The following is a 26,699-nucleotide window of genomic DNA, read 5'->3' as shown; positions in this document are numbered from 1 at the left end:
GTGTAAATTGATACACCCATTATGGAAAATAGGATGGAGGTTTCTCAAAAAATTAAAAGTAGAACTACCATATGATCCAGCTATCCACTTCTGGGTATATATCCAAAGGAAATGAAATCACTATCTGGAAGAGATATTTGCACTCCCATCTTTATTGCTGCATTATTCACACTAACCAAGATAAGATAGCCATCCATTGATGGATGAATGGGTAAAGAAAATATTATTTCTGTATATAATGGAATATAATTCAGCTTTAAAAAGGCAATTAGTCTTGCCACTTATGACAACACAGACAGACATGAAGGACATTATGCTAAGTAAAATAAGCTAGACACAAAAAGACAAATACTGCATGTTTCATATGTGGAATCTAAAAAATGCAAAAGTCAAACTCATAGTAAAAGAGAGTAGAATGGTGGTTACCAAGGGCTAGGGAGTGGGGGGAGGGGGAGATATTGGTCAAAGGGTACAAACTTTCAGTTAAAAGATGAATAGGTTCTGGATACCTAATATACACCATGGTGACTGTAGTTAATATATACTTGAAATTTGCTAAGAGAGTAGATCTCAAGTGTTCTCACCACATACACACAAAAAATGGCAACTGTGGGAAGTGATGGATATGTTAATTAACTTGATTGTGATAATGTTATACGTATATCAAAATATCATATTGTATATCTTAAATGTGTAATTTTTACTTATAAACCATACCTCAAAAAGCTGGAAAAAAGAAAAGTAATGTGGTATTTTTTTTTAATATATTGACAATTTTCTTTCTTTATTTTTTGCAATAATAACTTGTTATTTCACAGTGACCCCCATTAGAGCAAATCCCCTGACACTGTGCATCTCTTGGACTATCCCCTGCCCTCCCTGCCCTTCAGTGTTCATGCTGCTCATCCTTAGATAGAGAGGTTCTCCATTATTGAGTGTAACTGGATTCCAGTCTTCAGTACAGCTGGGCTCCCAGGGCAATTATTGTGTTTCCATTTACTAATTCAAAGGCAATATTCTGTAGTCGATTTTTGTTTGGTTTGGAAACAACTGATTCAGCAGTCTCACAGATTATTGTAGTCCTAAATGTCCCTCCAATAAGTTTAGAAAAACAACTAATCACCAGTCCCTAGAGTAGAACTTTTGCTCGTTATCACCACACCGCACACAAAAGACTATAATACTTAAGGGGAAGGGGAAGGTGGAGAAAACCCTCTGCATTTGGTCTTGCTTAAGTCCATTCAGTCAGTGGAGGAATTCCTACATCCTTGGTCTCTAACCTTACACTCCACTGGGTGAGATCTCTTGCCAAATCCTTTAATACATGTTGGTTTACTATACTTGAGAAGGTGAATTTCTCTTTCTCTTGTTGATTTATATATCGAACATTTTGGTTTCAAGGAGTTGTTGCTTTCTGGTAAAGTTCAAGAAATTGAAATTGTGCCATCTGTGGTCAAGACATAGTCTTTAAGGTACCTTTCCTACCCTTCTAGATTATATTGTATATATGCTTTCCATTCACTTCACCTTTGCTTTGAGCCTGGTCTGTCTCTTGCCCCAGAGCTGAACTCAGCAGAGAATCGATCTACACACATGATCACCACTACTTCTCTGAGGATTCAGCCGACAATTTTCTTTCTTTTTTAAAAAAATTTTTATTGAAGTATAGTTGATTTACAATGTTGTGTTAGTTTCAGGTGTACAGCAAGGGGAATCAGCTATACATAAACGTATATCCACTCCTTTTTAGATCCTTTTCCCATATAGGCCATTACAGAGTATTGAATAGAGTTCCCTGTGCTGTACACTAGGTTTTTATTAGTTATCTATTGTATATATAGCAGTGTGTATATGTCAATCCCAATCTTCCAATTTATCCCTCCCCCCTTTACCTGCTGATAACCGTAAGTTTATTTTCTACATCTGTAACTCTGTTTCTGACAACAGTTATGTTTAACCCAGCACAGGGCTTTCTCTAGTTGTGGCAAGCAGGGTCCACTCTTCATCGCGGTGCACGGGCCTCTCACTATCGCAGCCTCTCTTGTTGCGGAGTACAGGCTCCAGACGCGCAGGCTCAGTAATTGTGGCTCACGGGCCCAGCTGCTCCGCGGCACGTGGGATCTTCCCAGATCAGGGCTCGAACCCGTGTCCCCTGCATTGGCAGGCAGATTCTCAACCACTGCACCACCAGGGAAGCCCTAGTTATATGTTTTATACATAGCAGTGTATGTATGTCAATCCCAGTCTCCCAATTCATCTCACCCACCCATCCCCCTTTGGTATCCATACATTTGTTCTCTACATCTGTGTCTCTATTTTTGCTTTGCAAATAAGTTCATCTGTATCATTTATCTAGATTCCACATAAAAGCGATATTATACGATATTTGTTTTTCTCTTTCTGACTTACTTCACTCCGTATGATAGTCTCTAGGTCCATCCACATCTCTGCAAATGGCGCAATTTCATTCCTTTTTATGGCTGAGTAATGTTCCATTTTATATATGTACCACATCTTTATCCATTCCTCTGTTGGTGGACATTTAGGTTGCTTCCATGTCCTGGCTATTGTAAGTAGTGCTGCAATGAACATTGGGGTGCATGTATCTTTTTGAATTATGGTTTTCTCTGGGTATATGCCCAGGAGTAGGATTGCTGGGTCATATGGTAGTTCTATTTTTAGCTTTTTAAGGAACCTCCATACTGTTCTCCATAGTGGCTGTGTCCATTTATATTCCCACCAACAATGTAAGAGGGTTCCCTTTTCTTCACACCCTCTCCAGCATCTATTGTTTATAGATTTTTTGATGATGGCCATTCTCTCTGGTACGAGGTGATACCTCATTGTAGTTTTGATTTGCATTTCTCTAGTAATTAGTGATGTTGAGCATCGTTTCATGTGTTTGTTGGCCATCTGTATGTATTCTTCGGAGAAATGTCTATTTAGGTGTTCCGCCCATTTTTTGGATTGGATTGTTTGTTAGTAATATGGTATTTTTAAACAACAACCTCAGACAGCATTAGATCTTTACGGGTGCATTCAACAGATGACATATTAAGTATGCCATCAACTAAAATTCACAAATTTTAAAAACACGTACCATGTTATGGGAAAGAAGACCACAGACTTAGGGTTTAGAGTAGGAAGGAATGAGAGTGAAGACATATAAACTGTAGTTGTTTGACTATCACACCTCAATTCCTAGATTGGCTTTTTATAGTCTTTCAATTTATGTTCTTAAAAGCATACAAGGTTAGCAGATTTTTTTTAGGTACTTTAAATCACAAGATGATGTCAAAATGTTATAAAAATGTTATTTTGCTTAATATTCTGTGATGTTCACTTATAATTGAGTTGTTTGAGTGTTATTTATAAAGAATGCTGATAATATGCTTTTGAAAGAGAAAGATCTCAGTATTTGGTCAGAGGGAGTGAAGTGGAAGATTCTCTTCAGTTTGCGACAACTTTTCTCTAATCGGTTATCTCTGTAACATTGTAGCCGTTTCTATATACGGGGTCTGATTTCTTTTCTTTTTCTTCTTTTTTCTATTTATTTTTTTTGGCTGCTTTCGGTCTTCATTGCTACGCACTGGCTTTCACTAATTGCAGCGAGTGGGGGCTACTATTTGTTGCGGTGCGTGGGCTTCTCATTGCAGTGGCTTCTCATTGCAGAGCACAGGCTCTAGACATGTGGGCTTCAGTAGTTTTAGCACATGGGCTCAGTAGTTGTGGCACATGGGCTCTGGGGCACGTGGGCTTCAGTAGTTGTGGCATGTGGGCTCAGTAGTTGTGGCTCGGGGGCTCTAGAGCGCAGGCTTAGTAGTTGTGGCGCACGGGCTTAGGTGCTCCACGGCATGTGGGATCTTCCTGGACCAGGACTTGAACCCGTGTCCCCTGCATTGGCAGGCGGATTCTTAACCACTGCGCCACCAGGGAAGTCCCTGATTTCTTTTTTCTACTATTATTTTGTATTTCCTCAATTCTGAATTTATAACAATTCTGTTTTTATACTCAAGCATAGTACTTTGAATTTATTCCTTTTAAAATTTACATCTATTGGTATGTGCTCTGTGTGTTCACTCTTCTGATAAATCCACATTTTGTTTCTTCATGCAGTCTTAATAGAAGGGTTTTATGTATCAAGCTAAATTCATAACCCATTGGCACTGTACCAGAAACTTCCTTCAGGTCACCATGGATGTATTCTAAGATAGATATTCGCAAACTTTTTCTATAAAGGGCCAGATAATAAATACTTTAGACCTTGCATGTCATATAGTCTCTGTCACTAGTACTCATTTTTGTTTTTGTTGCACAAGAGCAGCCATTGACAATATTAGATGAATGAGCAGGACTGTGTTCCAATAAAATTTTATTTTCAAAAAAAAATTGATAGGCGAGATTTGACATATGGACAGTAATATGCAAACTCTTGTTTTAAGGTAGTGAGAATTCTCTTTAATTGTTAAGTGCTGAGTTTTCCTTTAGAGTATAATCCAAAGAACAGTACTATAAGAATATTCTGGATTATCTGAATAACTAGCTTAAAATCAGGCATTTATATATTTGGTACTCTGTTTTGCATTTAGGGTTGTATGAGGCATTTCTCCTCCCACACACACCCACACCAAATACTGCTTATTATGGAATGCTGAATGAATAAAGGTTTTTACAACAGTTGGAATAGAGAAAAGAGAATAATTGAGATATCACCTGGCACAGAGGGGTACGTGCATGCAGAACATCATACTCATGATGGAACTGATTGATTTTTTTAGCTTCTGAACTTTAACATATCAGTAACTATGATAGTCCATATGAAATGAAGAATTTTTCTCCTCTTAATTATAGCCATAGTTATATACCTGTTTGATACAGATTTTCATAACACCTCAGAGCTGACTTGATCTTTATGTGATTGAGGTGTCTACAGTGTTTCCAAATCACTTCTTAAACTTGGCCTTGGAATTTGTGGCAGAGCCTGATGTTACTTTGCCCAAAACCCTTATTCCCTTTTTCCCTCACTGACACAACCCAACCCTGGGGTGGGTGGGGTCTAAATGACCAGCTAAAACCCCTCTTTTCTAAGCTCCATTTCAACTAAGAGGGGTTATGTGACACAGTGTAACCAATGAGACATTAGTAGAAGTTGCTGAATAGGGATTCTGGGAAAACCTGTTAAAATAGGGTCAACCCAGTTGGCACGTACCCCTTTGTCCTCTTCCTTTCTTCCTGCATCAAACAATGATGCTTAACCTGGAACTGTCACAGCTATCTTTTGACCTGCCAGGAAGAAAGAACAAGAAAATTGTAGAGGTGTGGCTCTGACATCTTGGTTGCTGCTCCAGCATGGACTACGAACTCCAAGCTTCCTGTTCAGTGGCAGGAGGCACGGAGTGAGGGGGAAAATAGGCCTATCTATTTTGGTCATTACTATTTGGGTTTATATTTTGTGCAGCTGTAAATTCTCTCTCATTAGAAAAGTAAATACAGGATATGGATACAGTTTATATATTAAGTAGATAGAAAGCTATTTCTTTTCACGGTAAAACCCCAAAGCATCAATTTAGTTTCTGCAAAATGATACCATCTATCATATTAAATTAATATTGCTAAATAGAATTATTTTTGTTATGTGGTTTATTCTTCATTTTGTAAAAGTGTTCTCATTTTAAAAATACTTTCTAAACTCTGTAAGTGTAAGGAATTTGTACCTAGTTTTGAGTTTGTTCTTATTTGACATAAAAAATTTTTAATTAACAATAAGTTTTTTGGAGAATATTTTCTTTTGAAATGAGTTTGATGATTACTCGGATATGAAGACCTGCTTGAGGCATTCATTTTGAACCCAGCCAATATTTTTTTTTGAACATGACTTGAATTTAATTTAATTTATTTATTTATGTATGGCTGTGTTGGGTCTTCAGTGCTGCACTCAGGCTTACTGTAGTTGTTGCGAGCGGGGGCTACTCTTCATTGCAGTGCATGGGCTTCTCATTTCGCTGGCTTCTCTTGTTGCAGAGCACAGGCTCTGGGCACGCTTGCTTCAGTAGTTGCGGTATGCGGGCCCTAGAGCCTGAAGGCTTTAGTAGTTGTGGTGTGTGCACTCAGTAGTTGTGGCACGTGGATTCTAGAGCGCAGGCTTAGTAGTTGTGGCGCACAGGTGTACTTGCTCCGCGGCATGTGGGATCTTCCCAAACCAGGGATTGAACCTGTGTCTCCTGCATTGGCAGGCGGATTCTTAACCACTGCGCCACCAGAGAAGTCTGACCCCAGCCAATGTTTTAAACCTTTTATTTCTTCAGCTGTGCTGCGTGGCACGCGGGATCTTAGTTCCCCAACCAGGGATCCAACCCGTGTCTCCTGCAGTGGAAGCTCAGAGTCTTAACCACTGGACTGCCAGGGAAGTCCCTCTCAATGTAACCTTTATTGCACATTTGGATAGAAGTGACTAATCCCCTCTTTTTGCCTTACAGTCTTTACCCCGAAAGGGTGCATAACATTAGTAACACTTAGTACACTTATGGCTTATATGTTTGTGTCTTGCTCAGACTAAGGGCCTAGCACTATGCCTGGTGCTCAAAGGAATACTTGGTGAATGACCAAATGAATATTGTGTGCTTGGTGGTTATTGAAACTGAAAATAATTTTTGGTATATACTTGCCTTAATTCACCCTCACATCTCCACAAGATAGAGACTATAATAGAAGTGCTCAGGTTTTATTAACGTATAATTCAATAAATCCAAAAACCAGGCTAAAAGGAATTTGTAAACAAAAGGTTATTGTCCTACCATGTTCTGAGAGAGCTCTCAGTTTGTAATAAAACTATTTAACTTATTCCTGCATCTCTACCTAGCAACATTTAAGTATCAGTGGTGCACATGTCTTTATTAAGGAATTCTAATACTGTAAATCATTTTTACTACTTATAAAGTCTCTTTAGACTAGATCACGCAGAACTGACTTACTTCTTAGTTGCTTTTTTATATGAACTATGGTTTTGTTTTTAACTCCAAAATATTGTAATGAATGTTATTGTCTAATTAAGCCCTAAAAATTCTCCACTAATTACTGCAGGAATAATCAGCTGTTTTGACCTGCAGTTTTATAAACAAGAATAAATAATTGCGTCGAAGCTAATATGTGGTATAATGGCCCAGTGGGAATTATTATACATCCTGAAAACAATAATAATTCTCTCAAAACAGCTGAGATACACCTTTTTTTAAAACAGTTTAGGAGGATGCAGAGACTATTTCCTGTTTTGCTCTTTACTTGTAAAAGTTATAGGGTAATTTTGTGCTAATGAAGTCAGACTAACGAAGCATAATATTTTCAAAATATTATCATGCATTAGGGACTAGTTTAATTTTTAAAAACTCATGAACAGGAAAAGCAATTCTTTTTAAAACTTCATTGGTTTTTTGGTATACACAAGGATTTGTTTATAATACCCCACATCTCTTATGTACCTTGAAATTATTACCAGGCTTTTATAGCCTTCCTGTATGTGACCAGTGTTTCATAATAGGTAAAGAACTAACACAAAAGAAAACACTAAATGTTATTTTAACTTGTTTTTCAAATATGCAGCAGATGTGGGTTGCTTCACGTAAAGTCTTTCTCCTTTTCCTTCCCTGTCAACAGACTCTAGAATTCTTTGGGTATACCTTCCATGTGCCTCTGAACATTGGTGGGTAAGGATATGTTGTCTAGAGCTACTTAGGATGACACAGTAGAAAGATGACATGAGTTACCTACTGAATTAATCACCTGGAATCATCCCACCCTGGATTTCTTGCTATATATTATATGATATATTAATTCTCTTTAGCGATTAAGCCATTTTGAGTTGTTTCTTTTCTTGAACTGCATCCTTATGGAAACAGTGTTTATAAAACCAGTTTTTAAAGTCAATCAAATTTCCTTCCATTAATAACGGCTAAATTGGAAGCTGCTGTCCTCTGCATCTTCCCTTTATTCATTGCCAGTATTTACTTACTGACAGTGAAGATAGTTATTTGGATTTTTTTTAATAAGTTTATTTATTTTATTTATTTATTTTTGGCTGTGTTGGGTCTTCGTTGCTGCTCATGGGCCCTCTCCAGCTGTGGTGAGCGGGGGCCACTCCTCGCCATGGTGCATGGGCCTCTCACCATGGTGCCCTCCCCTGTTGCGGAGCACGGGCTCCAGGCGTGCAGCCTTCAGCAGTTGTAGCACACAGGCTCAGCAGCTGTGGCTCCTGGGCTCCAGAGCGCAGGCTCAGCAGCCGTGGCGCATGGGCCCAGCTGCTCCGCGGCATGTGGGATCCTCCCGGACCAGGGCTTGAACCTGCGACCCCTGCATTGGCAGGTGGGCCCTCAACCACTGCGCCACCAGGGAAGTCCTATTTGGATTTTATTGAACAGAACTTTTTCTTTTTTTAAAAATTTATTTGGTTCCGCCAGGTCTTAGTTGCAGCAGGCAGGCTCCATAGTTGTGGCTTGCGAGCTCCTTAGTTGTGGCTTGCTGTCTCCTTAGTTGTAGCATGCGAACTCTTAGTTGCAACATGCATGTGTGATGTAGTTCCCTGGGATCAAACCCGAGCCCCCTGCATTGGGAGCTCAGAGTCTTAACTCACTGAGTCACCAGGGAAGTCCCTATTGAATAGAACTTATCATCACCATCATAACAGCAGTAAAGTTTTTATGGTATTCCCTTTACAAAGTACTATCTTACCTCATTTTATCACAGCTCAGCTTACTTGGCTTAGTCATTTCATAAAACAGATGAGACTAAGAAGCTGGATATAGAGGTCTAGGATATATTTAATTATATGCTTGCAAATAAGAGCAGTGCTCTAAGCTTTTACAGAAATGCAGCAGACCGATTTGATATGCAACCAAAATAAATACTGTTGTTTTGTAGTTTTTATTTTTAACAGAAATTTCCGACTCAAGGGTAAGAATCACAGACTCAAATCAGTTGTTTAAATAAACCCTCCAGAGGTTTGATTGTTGTTGTTGTTGTTTTAATCTGGGGCTTAATTAGCTTTAGTTTCAAATATAAACATGCATTGTATGTCATAAGAACTTCAGGATATTCCGGGAAAAGAGTCCAAAAAGAGGTTTTAAATGTGGATCTATCTGGAGTATATTGTAAAAGCCTTAGGTACAGATTTAGGAGTTGTATATGTGTGATACTTAAAACTATGAGAATGGATGATAGCTTTAGGGATTTAGGTAGAGCACAGGGAGAAAATGACTAAAGATTGAACACTAAAGAGGGTGTCAGGAAGAGGAGGCACCAAGGAATGGGGCAGAAGATGAAAGCTAGGAAGAGAGTCAGGGGTGGCTGGGAGGCCGAGGAGAGCTTTTCCAGGAAGTGGTTGTTCTATCCCAGACACTATGAAGAGGTCAGGCTAGATGACAGCTGAAGCTGAAGGTGTCCTGACCACATATACTTGCCATTTGCCAAAGCAAGGAATGTTTTTCTAATTTTCAGCCTCAGTTTTTTCCTTTTCTTTATCATGTTCATGTTAGTATCATGTTACAATATTATATTATGCACTGTTGGGATTTTACACAAAATCAGTAAAGGTGTAAATCTTACGTTATTATTTGTGACATATAAATATACATGGATATTTATATACACCTGCACACACACCCACACATATATTAACTTGTACTTGCAAAGACTATTTCCAGAAGGCTACCCAAGAAATTGGTTACTTTATTGCCTTCAGAGCAGCCGACATCTGGAACACCCTTGAGGAATAGGGATTGAAGAAAGATTTTCTACTTTTGTACCTCTTAAATCATGTGCATATAATGTATCTCCAATTCCAAAAGTAAATAATATTAAAGCTAAACAAATAAAACAAAGGCCATTTTATCACGTTGAACTTTGATAGTTACAGGGAAAAGTATTTTAAGACACTGCTGTGGCTGGAAGAAATGTTATGACTTGGTCCTCTGAACTCATGGTCCCTGTAGCTTGGTCTGTAGGGGAGAGTGGGTGGATTTATTAAAGTAACGTTAAGCTAGCATTGGTCAAATATACCATAGTAAAGAGTGGTATGGTAGTATGTTATCAACCATATATATATATATTAAATTGTTGATTCCTGCTAATGGACAGTTAGCAAAATCCAATAGCCAAAAGGTCAGTATTCTCCCTGGGGTAATAGCCCACTTCTGAGGCCAAAAGATGCATGGTAATTGATTAAGCAGATCTTGTTTTCTCGTACTGAGTCCTGAATTCTGTACTTATGATTCAAAACAGAACTAGAGCATTAAATTCTCAGTGTAATTAAAATATTCTCTTGGAGAGTTTTTCTGTTTTCTTTTTACAGACATGATTTATTCAAAAGAGATATGGGTGTTAATTATAGAAAAGGTGGTATTTTAATATAAAGAAATTGGAGAAAAGCACCAGGTTAAACATAAATTATTCAATTCTATGAGTCTTAGATTAGAAATTTAGCTGGTATGTAAAGTGATTGTCAGGAAAGTATAATGCTGTTCAGTTTTCTCTTTTCTATCTGTATAAGAATTTGGGTTAAAAATAGCAAACACTGAGCATGTGCATCATAGATATAGCTGCTGCAAACACCAGAGGTATGGATGCCTTGATACTGTAAGTGGATGATTAATGTAAGGGGCCTTAAGGTTTTGGAAACAGCTCAGTGAAATGAAAAGTTGCTTTTTGATGTCTGCAGCCAAGCTGGATAAATTGTGATTTAAGCAATTAACAATGAGTTTGGAACAAAGAATAATTTATTTTTTGTAAAAATGGAAAACTGAACTGCTTGTAAAATTCAGATAAAATTGCATAGCTGTTGGCATACCAAACCAGGTTTGGCAAATACAATGAATATTCTTTAATGAAAGTAGTTTTCTGTTTAGCTGTAGGTTAAAGTCCCTATAATTCGAATTGTATTTGCCATTTCCCAATGGGAGAAAAAGCTGTTTTTATTTCCTTGGATATAAAGTAATTATGGGCAGTTCTTCATTTACAAAGTAGACTTTAGTTTCATTCAAATGTGGTGTAAAATTTTTATGAAGTGAGAAATTGGATTAGCTATATTTTCCCTTATTATATTATGGTCTCCATCAGTCATCTTTCTTGTTTTCCTTCTCGCTGTTGACTCCATGCCCACTGTTCAGGTTTCCAACATGTTATATAGCTACTGCCCTATTTTTAATTTTTCTTTTCTTTTTGCTACCAAAATTCCTTTCTGATTACTCTGTATCTGTTGCCTCCCTTTTTTACTATCCACAGTCCTCTTAACAAGTGAGGATTGCAAATGAGCTTACAAGTGAGCTCCTGGTAACTTAGTATGGTGGCCTTTTAGCCCTCATCCTTTGCAACATCTTTGTGGCGTTAAGACGCTGTTAACCCATTTACCCTGTTGTGGATGTGTTTCCCCTGGACCTCTTAGTCCTTAATCCTTGTTCTCCACCTCCTTGAATACTTTTAGTTCCTTCCCTTTGCTTTTGAAGTAAGAATGTTTCCCAAGGATCTAGCCATGAAAAAAATTCCCTCCTGTTTACAGTTTACACAGGAGAATCTCATTCGTTTCTGCTTCTGTTGTCATCTTCATGCATAGCTACTTTCTCATTTTTATTTATTGTCTTTACTTGATTCCCAAGTTCCTGATCCACAGATGTTGCACTCATAGAGTCAATAAGATATTTATGGGGTTATGTATACTATTCTATCTTTAAAAAATCTTCTCTGTACCCTAGTTTTCCTGCTGGCTACTACCATATTTCTTTGCTCCCTTTACAGGATAATTTCATAAGACAATTATCTCTACTCACTCTCTCCCCTTCCTCTCTTCCCATTCTCTCTTGAACTCATTCAGGTAGGGCTTTTGTTCCCTACTGTTCTATCAAAGTTGCTCTTGTCAGAGCTATGAATCTCAAACGATCAGTTCTTAGACCTCATTTCACTAGACTTCTCAGCAGCATTTGTTATAGTTGTTCATTCTCTCCTTCTCAAAACAATTTCTTAACTTGGCTTCTAGGTCACTACATTCTTCTTGTGTCTTTTTACATTACTGGACACTCCTCAGTTTCCCTTGCTGGATCCTTCCCCCTTTCCTGACCTCTCATGTGGGAGTGCTCCAGGGCTCAGTCAGTAGCTCTCTCCTCTTCTTCCTAGGTGGTCTCATTTAGTCTCCTGGCTTTAAATATCATCTGTTTGGTATTCTGCTTTAGAATAATTTTAGTATCCCCTCTCCTTTGTTACCTCCCTTCAATTTTGCACATTCAGATTTTCAGAATGTGTCCCTTCTTCTTCTAGAGTCCTTATTTAGAATACACATCATCCATTAAATTCATACATATTGCTCACCAGATTTCCTTTTCATCTTCTCCTATCTTGAATCTGTGTTAAGGTGTTTTTATTATTTGGCTATTTTTCTTAAGTATGTTTCCTCAGATGGTTTGCTTCAGTGACATAATCTTGGAGATTATCTTGGTTAGCCTCAAATATTTTTTTGTCATCCCTTTTAATTAATGGGTATCTCAGCTGGATATAAGATCCATGAGTTCTTCTGCTTTCCTTTCAAGTAGTCTAGGTTAGCTTCCATTGTTTTTTAGTCTCTGGTGTTGATGATAAAATTCCAATACACTTGTTTTTTCCCTTAATGATAATTGTTCTTTCTGTCTGAATTCTTACAAGGTTTTTTTCTTTATTCATAAGATTAATGAATTTTATAAGGATGTGAGTAGATATTTGTCTTTTCTCTTCAATTCACCCTGAAACATGGTTACCCTTTTCAGTTATCCACCAGAGGTGTTTCTTTAGCCCAGATAAATTTTCTTTTATTATTTACTTAATTGTTGTCTCTCCTTCATATGGTGTGTCTTTTCTCCTTTTGAACACCTATTTTTCACATTAGTTTTCTGGATCTATCCTTCAAATGTTTTTTTGTTTTTTGGTTTTTTTTCTTTTCCTTCACTACTTCCATTTATTTAACTTTCTGCTCTGTGCTTTGAGATAATCTTTGCACTTCATCTTTGAGTCTGCTCAGGTGTCAGTAATGATCACATTTTTTTCAAAATTCATCTACTCATTTTAGTCTGGAAGTCATGGAAGAGAGTGTGTGTGTATGAGTGTGTGTGTGTGTGTTGCATTAGAATTTACTTAAGTGCTGAAACAATTTTTGTGTAGGTTTTTATCTTTTCTAGCACTTCTCTTTCACTAGATATGTGTTCTGATGATTCACTTGTATTCTGCTTTTTCAAGTCTTGGGGCCTTTCACATGCTGTTATTTTTCTATGATAGCTCATTGGAAATCAGGTCTGGTTGCTGAACTGCCCTTAATAGCAGGAATGCCAGAGGTTGGGATAGATATAGTGCCTAAAGTTGAAGGACAGCCCCACTAGAGATTATAACTGGGGTCTTCAGATACTTGAAAGCCAAGCCAATCCAGCAATCCACAGCCCTTAGTTGTTGCCTTGGGCTCTGATGCTGCTTTTCAGTCAGTTAGCCACCCACAGGGCAATTTAGTTGCATACCAGTTCTTCACTAGAGTCATAAACCTTATCTAGCAGCCTGCAGGTCACAGCCTCTGCTTCTCTTTAGAAAGTTAAGGAACTTGGAGTTGGGCATAGAGGAAAACAAGCCACAGTCAAGTTGTCGTATTACAGAATACCCTGGATCCTTTCTCATTCCAATGCCGTTACATTCTAATGACTCTCAGATTTATTATATCTCCAGTTCCCTACCATTCCCCCAACTCACATATTCAGTGGCCCACTCAACAGTTCAACTCGGATATCTAATGGATATCACAAAGGTTACACGTCCAAACTGAATTTTGGATTATCATCTCCAAACCTACTCCTCTCCCAGCCTTTCCTGTCTCGGTGAGTGCATTACCCTCATTTTTCAGTTAATTGCTTAAGACAGTATCTTAAGATTCATTCTTCCCTCTCTCTCATTTTATATCCACATCCCAGTCGATCAGCAAATCCTGTTGGCTGTACTTTCAAAATGTACCTAAACTGACCACTTCTCACCTCCTTCATCTCTACCATGCATCCATCTATCCTTTTTCCTTTCCTGGTCTACTTCAGGTGCCTCCTGACTGCTTTCTGTGCTCTGCTCTTGCCCTCTACAGTCTATTCTCTAGAAGGCAGAGTAAACTTTTTAAAAGGTAAAATGTTGCTTACCTCCAAAGGATTCTAAGAAAATCTAGACTTCGTGCCATTGCTTATAAGGCTCACTGTGGTCAGGACCCCAGGTGCTTCCAACCTTATTTTCTACCATTTTCCATGACTCAGTCCACTTTAATCACGTTAGCGTCCTTCCTCTTGCTTAACTACATCATAACCATCTTATCTCAGGACTCTGGCACTTGCTCATCACTTTGTTGAGAGTACCCTTCCTCCAGATTTTCTCATGATGCCCTTCCTCGTTAAATTTGTGATTTGTTCAGATCTGTTGGAATTGCCTTATCATAAAGATTATTCCTGACCACCCTATAAAATAGCTCCTCCCTTATTTCCCTATTCCACTTACCCTGTTTTAGTTTTTTCAACAGCATATATCACCAGTTGAATCATTTATTTGTTCATTGTGAGAAATTCTTCCAGTCACCCTCTATGAGGGAAAGAGTTTTAAATTCACTGCTATATCCCTAGCACATAGGACAGAGCCAGATACATAGTAGGCACTCAATATGTAATACATACTTCAAGTGACATCTTTTCCAAATTTGAGTTGGATTTTACAATGAAAAAGTAGGTATATGTATGAATCTTCCTGGAAATAAATCATATTTTTCAAAGTATTGCTTTTTAGTTTTCTACTTTTTTAGGCTTGTTTGCAAAAAATGTAATAAACTTTTTACTCTTGCATATGTTTTAAATTTCAGTTAAAGTATTTGTATTTTATTTTTCCATAAAAGTACTTAATATGTAACCTGACATCTTTTTTCATTTTAAGAACGAAATTCCATTTTACTTGTAACTTATTCTTTAATGATATATTTATTACCAAATTATTAATTTGTGTCTTATGTTAAAAGAAACCATGTAGTATTTGTATAATGTTAAGGCCATTGGGAATAAAGGAAGAAAAAAATACAAATAGGGACTTTTTTCCTCTCTGATTTTTATAATATTCCAGTATTTTTTTTTACATTGCCTGGAAATCCCCTCAGTTAAGAGATTGGTTTTTCTCCTTACAATGTACTCACTGTCTCTAAGGGACCCCTCATGATCTTGACCATATATCTGCTATTCTTTCTTTTTGCTCTTTGGTTTTGTCTTCTACTTAGGACCTCAGTTTATGCCCCCATCCTCAATTTTCAGTGGACAGAATTTACTTCTATAGGTTAACAAGAAAGAACAGAGAAGAGAGAACTCAGTAAAATAATAGTAGAAACCAAAATTCAGCTTGAAAATAGGCTTAGCATGTATAATATAGCGTATATACTTTTACGTATAACATACTAATGCACTTTAATACAGCATTCTTCTAATCTCTAGGGAAGACCAATTTTAAGGTTTATTGGTACAGAGGGAAGTCATTGGTACAGTCACTTGCCATTTTGCTCACATTTTGAAGGGTCATTGTAGCTGTCACCATGGGTGGGATGTAGGAAACAGCACACCTGAAACTCTTAACACTCCCACATTCATATGCTGTTGGCAGCTGGAGAGTCTTATAAATCAGCAATGGCCCATATTCTCATGCACACTTATAAACACCTCTCTCTGGCTTAGTACTTTAACATTTGTAAAGTATTTTGTGGCAAGCTACTCGATCAGAACTTTTTAAATGGCTGACTTTGGTAATTAAGAGATTAATTTGGTTTTATTTTTATTTTTTCCAGGTGTATGGTGGCTGATGAAGTAAGTGTTTTCATGATTTTTATGTCTTTTATAAAATTCCCCAACCAGTTTTTATTGTCTGTTATTTACCCTGTGCTCTCTGTCTTTCATATGACTATATATCTGTATATGGAGAGGTCGGGGCGGGGGGGGGGGTGGGAAAGCGAGGCAGGGCGGGGCATGGGGGCAGCAGAGAGAATAAGAATGAGAAAGAGAGAGTGTGCGCGTGCCCGTGCGCAAGGCATGCATTTGAAACATGTTAGTGTTAACATTAGTGATCCAAAATTCTATATTTTTGGCCTCAGAAGCATGAATGCAGCCCCAAATGAAACTGAACTCTTTTCTACTTGTCATAATGCTGCTTGCTTAGAAGCTGAACTTTTAAGATTTTGCTCTAAAGGTTATTGTTAATTGTTTTGTATAAGTGTGAAGCATAATGTTAAAATGGTATTTTATTATTACTAAACAATTTGATACCTTTAAGGGGCATGTACTCGTATACATTCATATTCAGGTTTTTTCACTGAAATGGAAGTTCTTGCTACATAAACTACAATACTCTTTACATACATTCTCAGAATGATGTAGATCAATAAAGTTCTAATTTTTAATATCGTTTTGGAAAATGTGTTGCTGTTTTCATGATGTCTTTAAGGATAACAGCAAAACATATACATTTAAAAATATAATAGAGATGAGGAAAATGGATACTGAATTTTTTAAAAATATAAGTGAAACCATAAAAGATTCTCCCAATAAACTGTCTTTTAGTTTTAGTTACATGTAGACTCACCAATGGCTTATCTCCACTATCTCTTCTTCAGGAAAAAAAAATAATAAGAGTATAATATGCACATGAATGCCAAGCAGGAAGTTCATATAAGGTTTCTTGGTTCATGCTGATTTATAATTACTGAAGTTTTTAGTTTGAACTCTTCATTCTATAGGCATTTGTTTAGACTAGATGTTATAGTTAGAAACAGTCATTGCCTGTGAAAAAATTCAACAGTGTAATTAAAGAGACAGGACATAGACATTTGGAAAACAGTAGAAATTTCTCTTTTGGAACAGGATGCATTCTAAAAGAATCTTCATAAATTTATAGATTTGAGAGTCCAAAATGACTAAAAGAAGCTTATGTTTTTAATCCCTGAATATGTTTTCACCAAATAGGAATATAAATTCATCCTTCAACCTCCAAACTAGGCATAACCATTTTATATAATATGTATAAAATGTGTGTGTGATATATGTATGGATGTGTGTATCAGTAATTATTTTTAAACAGACCAATTTTATGTCCAGGGTAAATATACCATAATGTGTAACATTATCTTGATAATCTCCCCAAGCAATTCATGGGGAACATCTTAGTGGCTATGACATTGCATTGCTACCTTGTTCTTCAATTTGATGTTGTAGAGATTTGAATAGGCCTTAAATGTGCAGAATCATTCATGGATTGAACTTGAGCAGCACCTTAACTCTTCTTAACTTTTATATTCTCCAACAAACTCCTGTCTTCTCCTCAGTTGACATTAGACTAAGGGTTATGCATGATGAGTTCATGATGAACCTTTTAGCCAACAGGTTTTTCTTTATACCAATCACTTTTCATCTCCTATTATTTATAGTTACACTTGTTAAATGTTGAGTGATTTGTGCTTGTCTTTCAAAACCATTCTTATTTTTTTATTTAATAAATTTAAAAGAACCATTTAATATTTTCTCAATACTTAAAAGAAGATTCCACTTTTGTGTCCCTCATATCTCCTTTTTTTCACCAGCATTTTAAAGACTCTCATTCTTTTACAACTATTTGACTTTCCAAGGTTTATTATTTCGAATCCTATCAATAAGGTTAATTAAGGAAAAATCCTCAATTTTACACATAAGTACAAAAAACAGGCCACAGAAATAACGTAGTGATGTACAATTCTAAGATCACAGCTCAAAACAACTAATATCCTCTGTTTTTGGTTGAGTTGAAATGCCATTTCTGTGGAATCTTACTGAGTTAGTGTGGATGAAAGTGAGTAAATTAAAAGTCTTGAAGTAGAAGGAAACTTGTATATATGTAAATTACATGAACTCTGGTTTGACCTTCATTTTATTTTCTAATACTGTTCTCCTTCTCTTGCTCTTATCACAAAATGGTAGTGAAGTCAGAGGAGGAAATGCAGTTTATAATTTGGAGGTCAACCAAGTTTTGATTTTTAAATTAAAAAATATATTTTGAGGGCTTCCCTGGTGGTACAGTGGTTAAGAATCCACCTGCCAATGCAGGGGACACAGGTTCAAGCCCTGGTCCGGGAAGATCCCACATGCCACGGAGCAACAAAGCCCGTGCGCCACAACTACTGAGCCTGTGCTCTAGAGCCCATGAGCCACAACTACTGAGCCCATGTGCCACAACTACTGAAGCCCGCGTGCCTAGAGCCTGTGCTCCGCAACAAGAGAAGCCACCCAGTGAGAAGCCCACACGCCACAATGAAGAGTAGCCCCTGCTTGCTGCAACTAGAGAAAGCCCATGCACAGCAATGAAGACCCAACTCAGCCAAAAATAAAAAATAAATAAATAAATTTATTTTTAAAAATATATATTTTTTGATATGATGAATATTTGACTCATCAAATAGCTAAAAGCTTTAGGAGAGCAATATTACATCTCTGTTATTGAACCTACTTTTTTTTTTTTTAAGATGCTTGAATACCCACTTAGAGTATTGTGTAATTTAGTTGTCTGCTGTGATCTTTCCTCCGTAGCTTTAGAAGCAAGTGACTTCCTTCACTGGAATAACTCCCCTCTCTTCTAGTATTTTTCCACTATTTTCTTTTTCTAATGTATTCAATCTTTGTGGAATTATGTAATCTATCTACTGTATATAAGATAGTCATTAACCTAAAATTGGAATGATGACTTAAGTTCTGTTTAATTGTCTAATTGTGTGATCATTATTTCAATTATAAAACTATATTTCAGATAACCAACAAAGCTGCAACTTTTAATAAAATTAACTTTGCAAACTTAGCTTAAACTGTTTTAAATCCTTTTCCCCCTTCTTGGTTTAATGTAGTCAACTGTTGTTTCAAGAACCGTGTAGTAAATATACAGAAACTCTTGTGAATTTGTATTCCTTTAATAATGGAATTCAGGCCACAGTCTGTAGTCAGGCTGTTGCACTATTATCTTTACTGTTTTTTAATACTTTTTTAACCACTGTGTCCTTGTTCTATTGAAAATTATTGAAAATTTTTATTCATAAAAAGATTTTAAATGTGAAAAATAATTTCATATTAACACACACCAGGTAATTTAATTCGATATACATGAGGAAAATATTAAACCTATACACTTACTACCTTATTTGTCAAGTATCTAAAGGCTATTATTCTTTGTAGAAACCTAGCGTTTAGAAAATTTTTGTCATGTTCATTTTTACTTAAGAAGATGGGATTAACATCCTAGATTTATATGAATAGCCTAATGATTGTGTCCCTATAGACAAAATGCTGTCAGTACCTGGATTCTGTCTTGTCCATTGAATCTATTATCAAAGTCAGAAGATTCTTATGTGACATTTTTTGTTAGTACTCTACTTAAGTCCCGCGCCCCTGCCCCCCCTCCAGCTATTCCCTAAGTTTCCTTCCTGTTACTTGAGAAAACATTTGGAGTCAGGGGGATGGTATACCAAATAAAGTATTGCTTTCCTTCCTTATTCAAAAGAAAAGGAAACCATTTGTCAAGGCTAAGCTACTTGGCTTGGCTTACTTTGTGGCTATTTTGGGATTAATAGATATATATTTGGAACAGAGACCATAGAGTTATCATTATGGATGCTTTTCTTTTGGTCAAGGTGCTTCTCTGGAAGAGAAGTTTGGAGGGGGGAGGCTGTGGAACCTGTTGAGTGCTCGCAGAACTTTTTCTGTAGGCTGAAGTTTGAAAAGCCTTGTCATTTTCTCCGCAGGCAGAAATCTGTAGGTGTCTGGAAACACTGAAGAGCCCCCTCGGGAAGATTATTTCTATCAGAAGACCTTAAAATTGATATTGTGATGTAGTCTCTGCCAACATTAACTTTATAGGTTTGAGGACAAAGAAATTAAACTAGACATGAAGAATTTTAGTTTTCCTTTTATATAAGCCTACCCTGGTTTGACAAAGTGAGCTGAGGTGATAATTTTTATTCCATTTGCTTCTACAAATCCTTGTTTCCCTTTACCAGACCCAAGTTGAATTGAATACTTTCCCCTCTGAGCTTTCACTCTTTCTGATTCATAACCACTCTTTGTTGGTGGTCCATTTCTGTTGAATGAATGGACTGATTAAAGAGTTAATACTTAATTAACACGTATGTGCCGGGTTCTGTTCTAGTGATTTACATGTATTAATTTATTTCATCCCAGGACAACCCAACAGAGTATTATGATTATTATTACCACCATCATTTTCCAGATGAGAAAGCTGAGGCACAGATATGTTAAGTAAATACAGCTAGAACATGCTAGGAGCTGATATCTAACCTGAAATAATCCAGCACCCAAGTCCATTATTGCTATTCTATACAAAGTCTCCAGGTACTAGACTTTCTGTGTTTTGAAACAGGATTCTTAAGTACAGAATAATCTGCAAGACATAGTGCTCAAATGAATGAAGCTGAATGATATAGGTGATGGCATTTGTGCTGCTGAGATGGCCTCTCTTCCTCTAAATCAGTATCATTTGCCTGCTTCCTTCCTTTCCTCATTTTTAAGGCCAGCTTTACTATTTTTTGAATGTCCTTTTTTAAAAATAAGTTTTTAATTTTAGAACAGGTTTTGTTTTATAGAATTATTGTGAACATAGTACAGAGAGTTCTCATATGCCTCAAAGCCAGTTCCCCGTTACTGGTTACTTAGATTAGTAATGTCTCAATTAATGAACCAATATTCATATACTAGTATTGTTAACTAAAAACCATACTTCATTTAGATTTCCTCAGATTTTCACTGATGTCCTTTTTCTTTTCCAGGATTCCATCCAGTATACACATTACATTTAGTAGTCATGTCTTAAATAGACATGACAGATAGCCAATCTCTTGGTTGTGACAGTTTCTCAGACTTTCCTTGTTTTTGAAGACCTTTACAGTTTTGAGAATTAATGGTTCAGTATTTTGTAAAATGTCCCTTAATTGGGATATGTTGTCTGATGTTTTTCTCATGATCAGACTGGGGTACTGTGTTTTGGGCAAGAAGACCACAGATGTAAAGTGCCATTGTCATCATGTCATACCAGGGGTACATAATATCAATATGACTTATCACTGTTAATGTTAACCTTGATCACCTGGTTTGATGTAATGTTTGTCAGGTTTTTCCCCTGTAAAGTTACTGGATTGTTTTTTTTTTTGTCCCTTCCCATACTGTATTTTTTGAAGGAAAGTAACTATATGCAGCCCATACTTAAGAAATGGGGATTTATGCTCTACTTCCTTAAAGGCAGAATAAATAAATACATAAATTATTCAGAATTCATTTGTTCACTCACTTACTTTATCATGTATTCATATCAGTAGGACTCATGGATATTCACTTTATTTTGTTGCTAAAATGCTTCCGCCTTTGGCCATTGGGAGCTCTTTGAATTCACTCCTGTGTCCCTTTGACATGCCCCCTTCATTGTAGGCTGTTCTGTTTGGGGTTTTGTGTTTTGTTTTCTTTGGTTTTTCAGCATTTTCTTACTTTCTGGCACTACAAGATGCTCCAGGCTCATCCTGTATATTTCCTACCCCAGTACTTGAATCACGCATTTCTCCAGGATACCCTGGTTCTTTCTATTGGAGAAAGATATTAGAACCAGATCTAGGTGCTAGGTGTACTCCTTTTTACTGGGGTGTCATTTCTTCTAGATCCTCTCAGCTGACCAAGCAAGGAGATAAATGCATGTGTACTTACATATGTGTGTGTATGTACATATTTATGAATATTTATCTATGTAGCCATCTGTATCTGTATTTAAGCTAAACATAAGTTCCTGTTGATGTCTCCAGCTCTAATCCATCACCACATGGATCATTCTAACTTCTCCCCTCGCTTAACTATATCTTGCCACTCCATCAGTGAGTATCCTGATAGTTCCCACCATCTGCCATCCATTTAATTAATTATGCACTTCTAGTATACATGCGTGGTGGTTTCAGTATTATTAACCTGTACCCCGACAGGAAGGAAAATTATCAACTAGAGTGCAGTGCTTAGGTACAGTTCCTTTTACCTTTATTTTTACAGATTCCATTCATTTTCAGAATTACTTTAAGTCAGACCTTATTCCTTCACTCTGTTCAGTGAGGTTGTTTCATATACCTATAATACATTTAAATTATTGTATCACACTTCACATTCCATCATGGGATCCTCTGACCTCCTAAATTATTTTTTAATTATTTGTATACATCAAAATGTACTTTTTGTAATGTAAATTTCTGTGGATTTTCACAAATGCTTAATGTCTTGTAATCACCATTACAGTATCATGTAGAATAGTTTTACTGCCCAAACAATCCCCTGTGCTTCACTTATTTAATTCCCTTCAGACCAAACCCCCCAATAACCAAAGATGTGTTTAATGACTCTATCATTTTGCCTTTTCCAGAATGTCATATGATTGGCAGCATACAGTTTGTAGCTTTTTCAGACTGGCTTTTTTCACCTAGCCTATGCATTTAAGTTTCAGCCACGTCTTTTTGTGGCTTGATAGCTCTTCTTTTAATCACTGAATAAAATTCCATTATATGGATGTACCACAGTTTGTTTTTCCATTCACCAAGATGAAGGGACATATTTGTTGCTTCCAGTTTTGACGATTATGTAGGTTTTTGTGTGGGTATACTCAGTTGAGTAATTATCTAGGAGTGCAGTTGCTGGATTGTATGGTATGTTAGTTTCCTAGGGCTGCCATGAAAAGTACCACAAACTTGGTGTCTTAAAACAACAGAAATTTATCCTCTCTCAGTTCTAGAGGCTAGAAGTCTGAAATCAAAACAGTACTTGTCTGTCTTTGTATGACTTATTTCACTTAGTATAATGCCTGTAAGGTCCATCCATGTTGTCACAAATGGCTGAATAATATTCTGTGTGAGTGTGTGTTTATATATATATATAAAATATATATATATCTCACAAATTCTTTATCCATTCATCCATAGATGGACACAGGTTGCTTCCATGTCTTGCCTATTGTAAATAATGCTGCAGTAAACGTGGGAGTGCATGTATCTTTTTTTTTTTTTTTAATTTATTTATTTATTTTTGGCTGTGTTGGGTCTTCATTTCTGTGCGAGGGCTTTCTCTAGTTGCGGCGAGCGGGGGCCACTCTTCATCGCGGTGCGCGGGCCTCTCACTATCGTGGCCTCTCCTGTTGCAGAGCACAGGCTCCAGGTGCGCAGGCTCAGTAGTTGTGGCTCACGGGCCTAGTTGCTCCACGGCATGTGGGATCTTCCCAGACCAGGGCTCGAACCCATGTCCCCTGCATTAGCAGGCAGGTTCTCAACCACTGCGCCACCAGGGAAGCCCAGCATGTATCTTTTTTAGTTAGTGTTTTCATTTTCTTTGGATAAATACCCAGAAGTGGAATTGCTGGATCATGTGGTAGTTCTATCTCTAATTTTTTGAGAAACCTCCAGCCACAGTGGCTGTACCAATTTTTTTTCCCACCAACAGTGCAGGAGGGTTCCTTTTTCTCCACATCCTCATCAACACTTGTTATTTCTTATTTTGATAATACCTATTCTAATAGGTATAAGGTGGTATCTCATTGTGGTTTTGATTTGCATTTCTCTGATGATTAGTGATGTTGAGCATCTTTTCATGTACCTGTTGGTCATCTGTATGTCTTCTTCGGACAAATGTCTATTTGGTCTTTTGCCCATTTTTTAATTGGGTTTTTGTTTTTGTTTGTGGGGCTTTTTTTTTGCTGTTGAGTTGTAGGAGTTCCTTATATATTTTGGATATTAACTTCTCATTAGATATGTGGTTTGCAAATATTTTCTTCCATTCTAGAGGTTGTTTTCTCATTTTGTTGATGATTTCATTTGCTGTGTAGAGCTTTTTATTAGTTTGAGGTAATCCCACTTGTTTATTTTTGCTTTTTTTTTTTGCCTTTGCTTTTGGTGTCAAATTCCAAATCATAGCCAAGACTGATGTCAAGGAGTTTACCCCCTATGTTTTCTTCTAGGAGTTTTATGGTTTCAGATCTTACATTCAAGTCTTTAATCCATTTTAGGTTAACTTTTGTGTGTAGTGTAAAATAGTGATCAAAACTCATTCTTTCTTTTGCATGTGACCATCCAGTTTTCCCAACACTATTTATTGAAGGGCCTGTCCTTTCCCCTCTGTGTATTCTTGGTTCCTTTGTTATAAATTAATTGACCATGTAGTCATGAGTTTATTTTTGGCTCTGTTCTGTTCCATTGATCAATGTCTGTTTTTATGTAAATTCCATACTGTTTTGATTACTATCACTCTGTAATATAGTTCAAAATCAGGGAGAGTGATGCCACAGCTTTGTTCTTTTTTCTCATGATTGCTTTGGTTATTGGAGTCTTTTCTGGTTTCATACAAATTTTATGATTGTTCTATTTTTGTGAAAAATGCCATTTTAATTTTGATAGGGATTGCATAGAATCTTAGATTGCTTTGGGTAGTATGGACAGTTTAACAATATTAATTCTTCCACTCCATGAGCATGAAATATCTTTCCTCTTTTTGATGTCTTCTATTTTTTCATCAGTGTCTTAATAATTTTCAGTGTACAGGTCTTTCACATCCTTGGTTAAATTTATTCCAAGGTATTTTATTCTTTTTGATGAAGTTACAGGGTTTTTCCCCTTTATTTCTCTTTCTGACAGTTTGTTGTTAATGACTAGAAATGCTAGAAATGCAACAGATTTTTATATATTGATTTTGTATTCTGCAACTTTACTGGGTATGTTGATTAACGCTCACAGTTTTTGGTGAGTTTTTTGGGTTTTCTATATATAATATCATATCTACAATCTATATACCTTTTGTATCCTTTTCTTGTCTTTGTACTAGCTAGGTCTTCTAAAACAGTGTTGAATAGGAATGGTGAGACAAGACGTCCTTGTCTTGTTCTCAGTCTTAGGAAGAAGGTGTCCAGTTTCTTACCATGAAGTATGATGTTAGCTGTAGGTATTTTGTAGATAACTCTTTATCAAACTGAGGAAATTCTCCTGGGTTCCTGGTTTTCTGAGAACTTTTGTCATGATTGGGATTTGGTTTTTTTCAGCTGCTTTTTCTGCATCAGTTGATAAAGTCATATGATTTTTTTATTCTTTAGTATATTGTTGTAATGGATTACATTTATTCACATTCAAGTGTTGATGAACCAGTCTTGCATACCTAGGATAAATTCTACTTGGCCATGGTATATAATTCTTTTTTATACATTCCTAGATTTGGTTTGCTAATATTTTGTTGAGGATTTTCACATCTGTGTTCCTGAGAGGTATTGATCTGTAGGTTTTTTGGGTTTTTTAATAATATCTTTGTTTTTGGTGTTAGGGTAAAGCTGGCCTTGTAGAATGAGTTAGGAAGTCTTTGCTTTGTTTTACAAAGGCCAAAGCTGAATCAAATGAAAATAGCTACCCTTTACAGCTGCTAGAGTTGTATTCCTCAAATTCTCCATTTCCCCCTGTTGCCTATAAAGTAAAGCACTTTACATTGTAGCCGCTACCTGTGTCTTCTATTCTCTTCTCCCCTTCTCTGGCATCAATTCTAGTGACACTTCCATATCCCTACCTATTATAATATCTACCACTTATTATAAATGTTATATTAGACAGGTTAATCTCTCTGAGCCTCCATTTCTTTATATAAATTTGTGAATAATAATACTTTTCTCATGAGATTACTTACGTAAGGAACAGGAGGAATATATCTCAGATATTCCTTTCCCCTATTCTATTCCCAAACACCATGACTTTTTAAGCTTTGCTATCTCTATACATGCTGTTCTTTTTCTGATTAATTCCTTTCCTTTTGTGTCCCCATCTTTCCCCAAGTTCACCTAACAAAAGTATCATTCAAAACCCTCTTCAAATATCACTTCCTCTGTGTCACCATCTGTATCACCTCTGTATCACCAGCCTTTGAGCCTCTTGGTTCCTATGTGCTCTCACTTCTACTTTAGTTTGAATCATGTTCTAGTGTACTTAACTGGTTCTTTCCCAAAGATTGGAACTCCTAGGACTCAAGCCATATCTACCTAGCAGTGTCTAGGGAATAGTAGATTTCAAGTTAACGCCTTCTGAATGAATGAATAAGAGAATGAATCTTTTGTCTCATTAATTGTTGTTGATTTGAGACCTTTGGGCTCATCTCAGATAAGCATCTCTTTATCTGAACAAAAGGGACATCTTGTCTATAGTCACGAGTACTTTAAATTATGTCCACTACCACCCACCTCCAGTTATTCTTGTGACATGGAGGTAATGGAGAAAAGATTCCTCTAAGTGGGTTTTGGAGTTTGGGGTCTTTTTAAACAAACTATTAAAATGTCTAGCATAGGGTTTCCTTGGCAGTTTAGTGGTTAAGACTCTATGCTTCCAATGCTGGGGTCACCTGTTCGATCCCTGGTTGGGGAACTAATCCCACATGCTGCGTGGTATGGCCAAAAAGAAGAAGAAAAAGAAAATCAACTAAAAAAAAAAAATGTCTAGCATAGAGTTGTCTTGCTTTCCTTCAGGTCATCCTCAGTTTGAAATGTTTTTATCTTGAACACTTGAAACGTATAAAACTAATGCAACTGATTTCATTTTCAATTTTAAAGAAGTTTACCCTGATTTCTTTGTGGGGGGTGATGTA

The 26,699-nt window shown here is 36.8% G+C and overlaps 1 protein-coding gene across 14 annotated transcripts in view; it reads left to right on the top strand.

Annotated features, from left to right (window-relative positions):
* ZRANB3 (zinc finger RANBP2-type containing 3) overlaps nt 1-26,699 on the top strand; it is a gene marked incomplete at its 3' end in the record, with an annotated part of 251,504 nt that overhangs the window by 89,433 nt on the left and 135,372 nt on the right. For 12 of the 14 annotated variants that reach the window (XM_082465817.1, XM_082465809.1, XM_082465818.1 and 9 more), the window contains one exon: nt 15,839-15,857. The exons of 1 other annotated variant lie outside the window; for it this stretch is intronic. In XM_082465817.1, coding sequence (XP_082321943.1) covers nt 15,839-15,857 — 19 coding nt within the window. Of the gene's footprint in view, nt 1-4,589; nt 4,727-15,838; nt 15,858-26,699 lie in introns of all 14 variants that reach the window. One more of the 14 variants, XM_082465806.1, reaches the window with a different exon arrangement.

Source organism: Balaenoptera physalus (genome assembly GCF_965194825.1).
Source record: "Balaenoptera physalus genome assembly, chromosome: 6".
NCBI lineage: Eukaryota > Metazoa > Chordata > Mammalia > Artiodactyla > Balaenopteridae > Balaenoptera > Balaenoptera physalus.
This window is presented reverse-complemented; position numbering and strand designations above follow the sequence as displayed.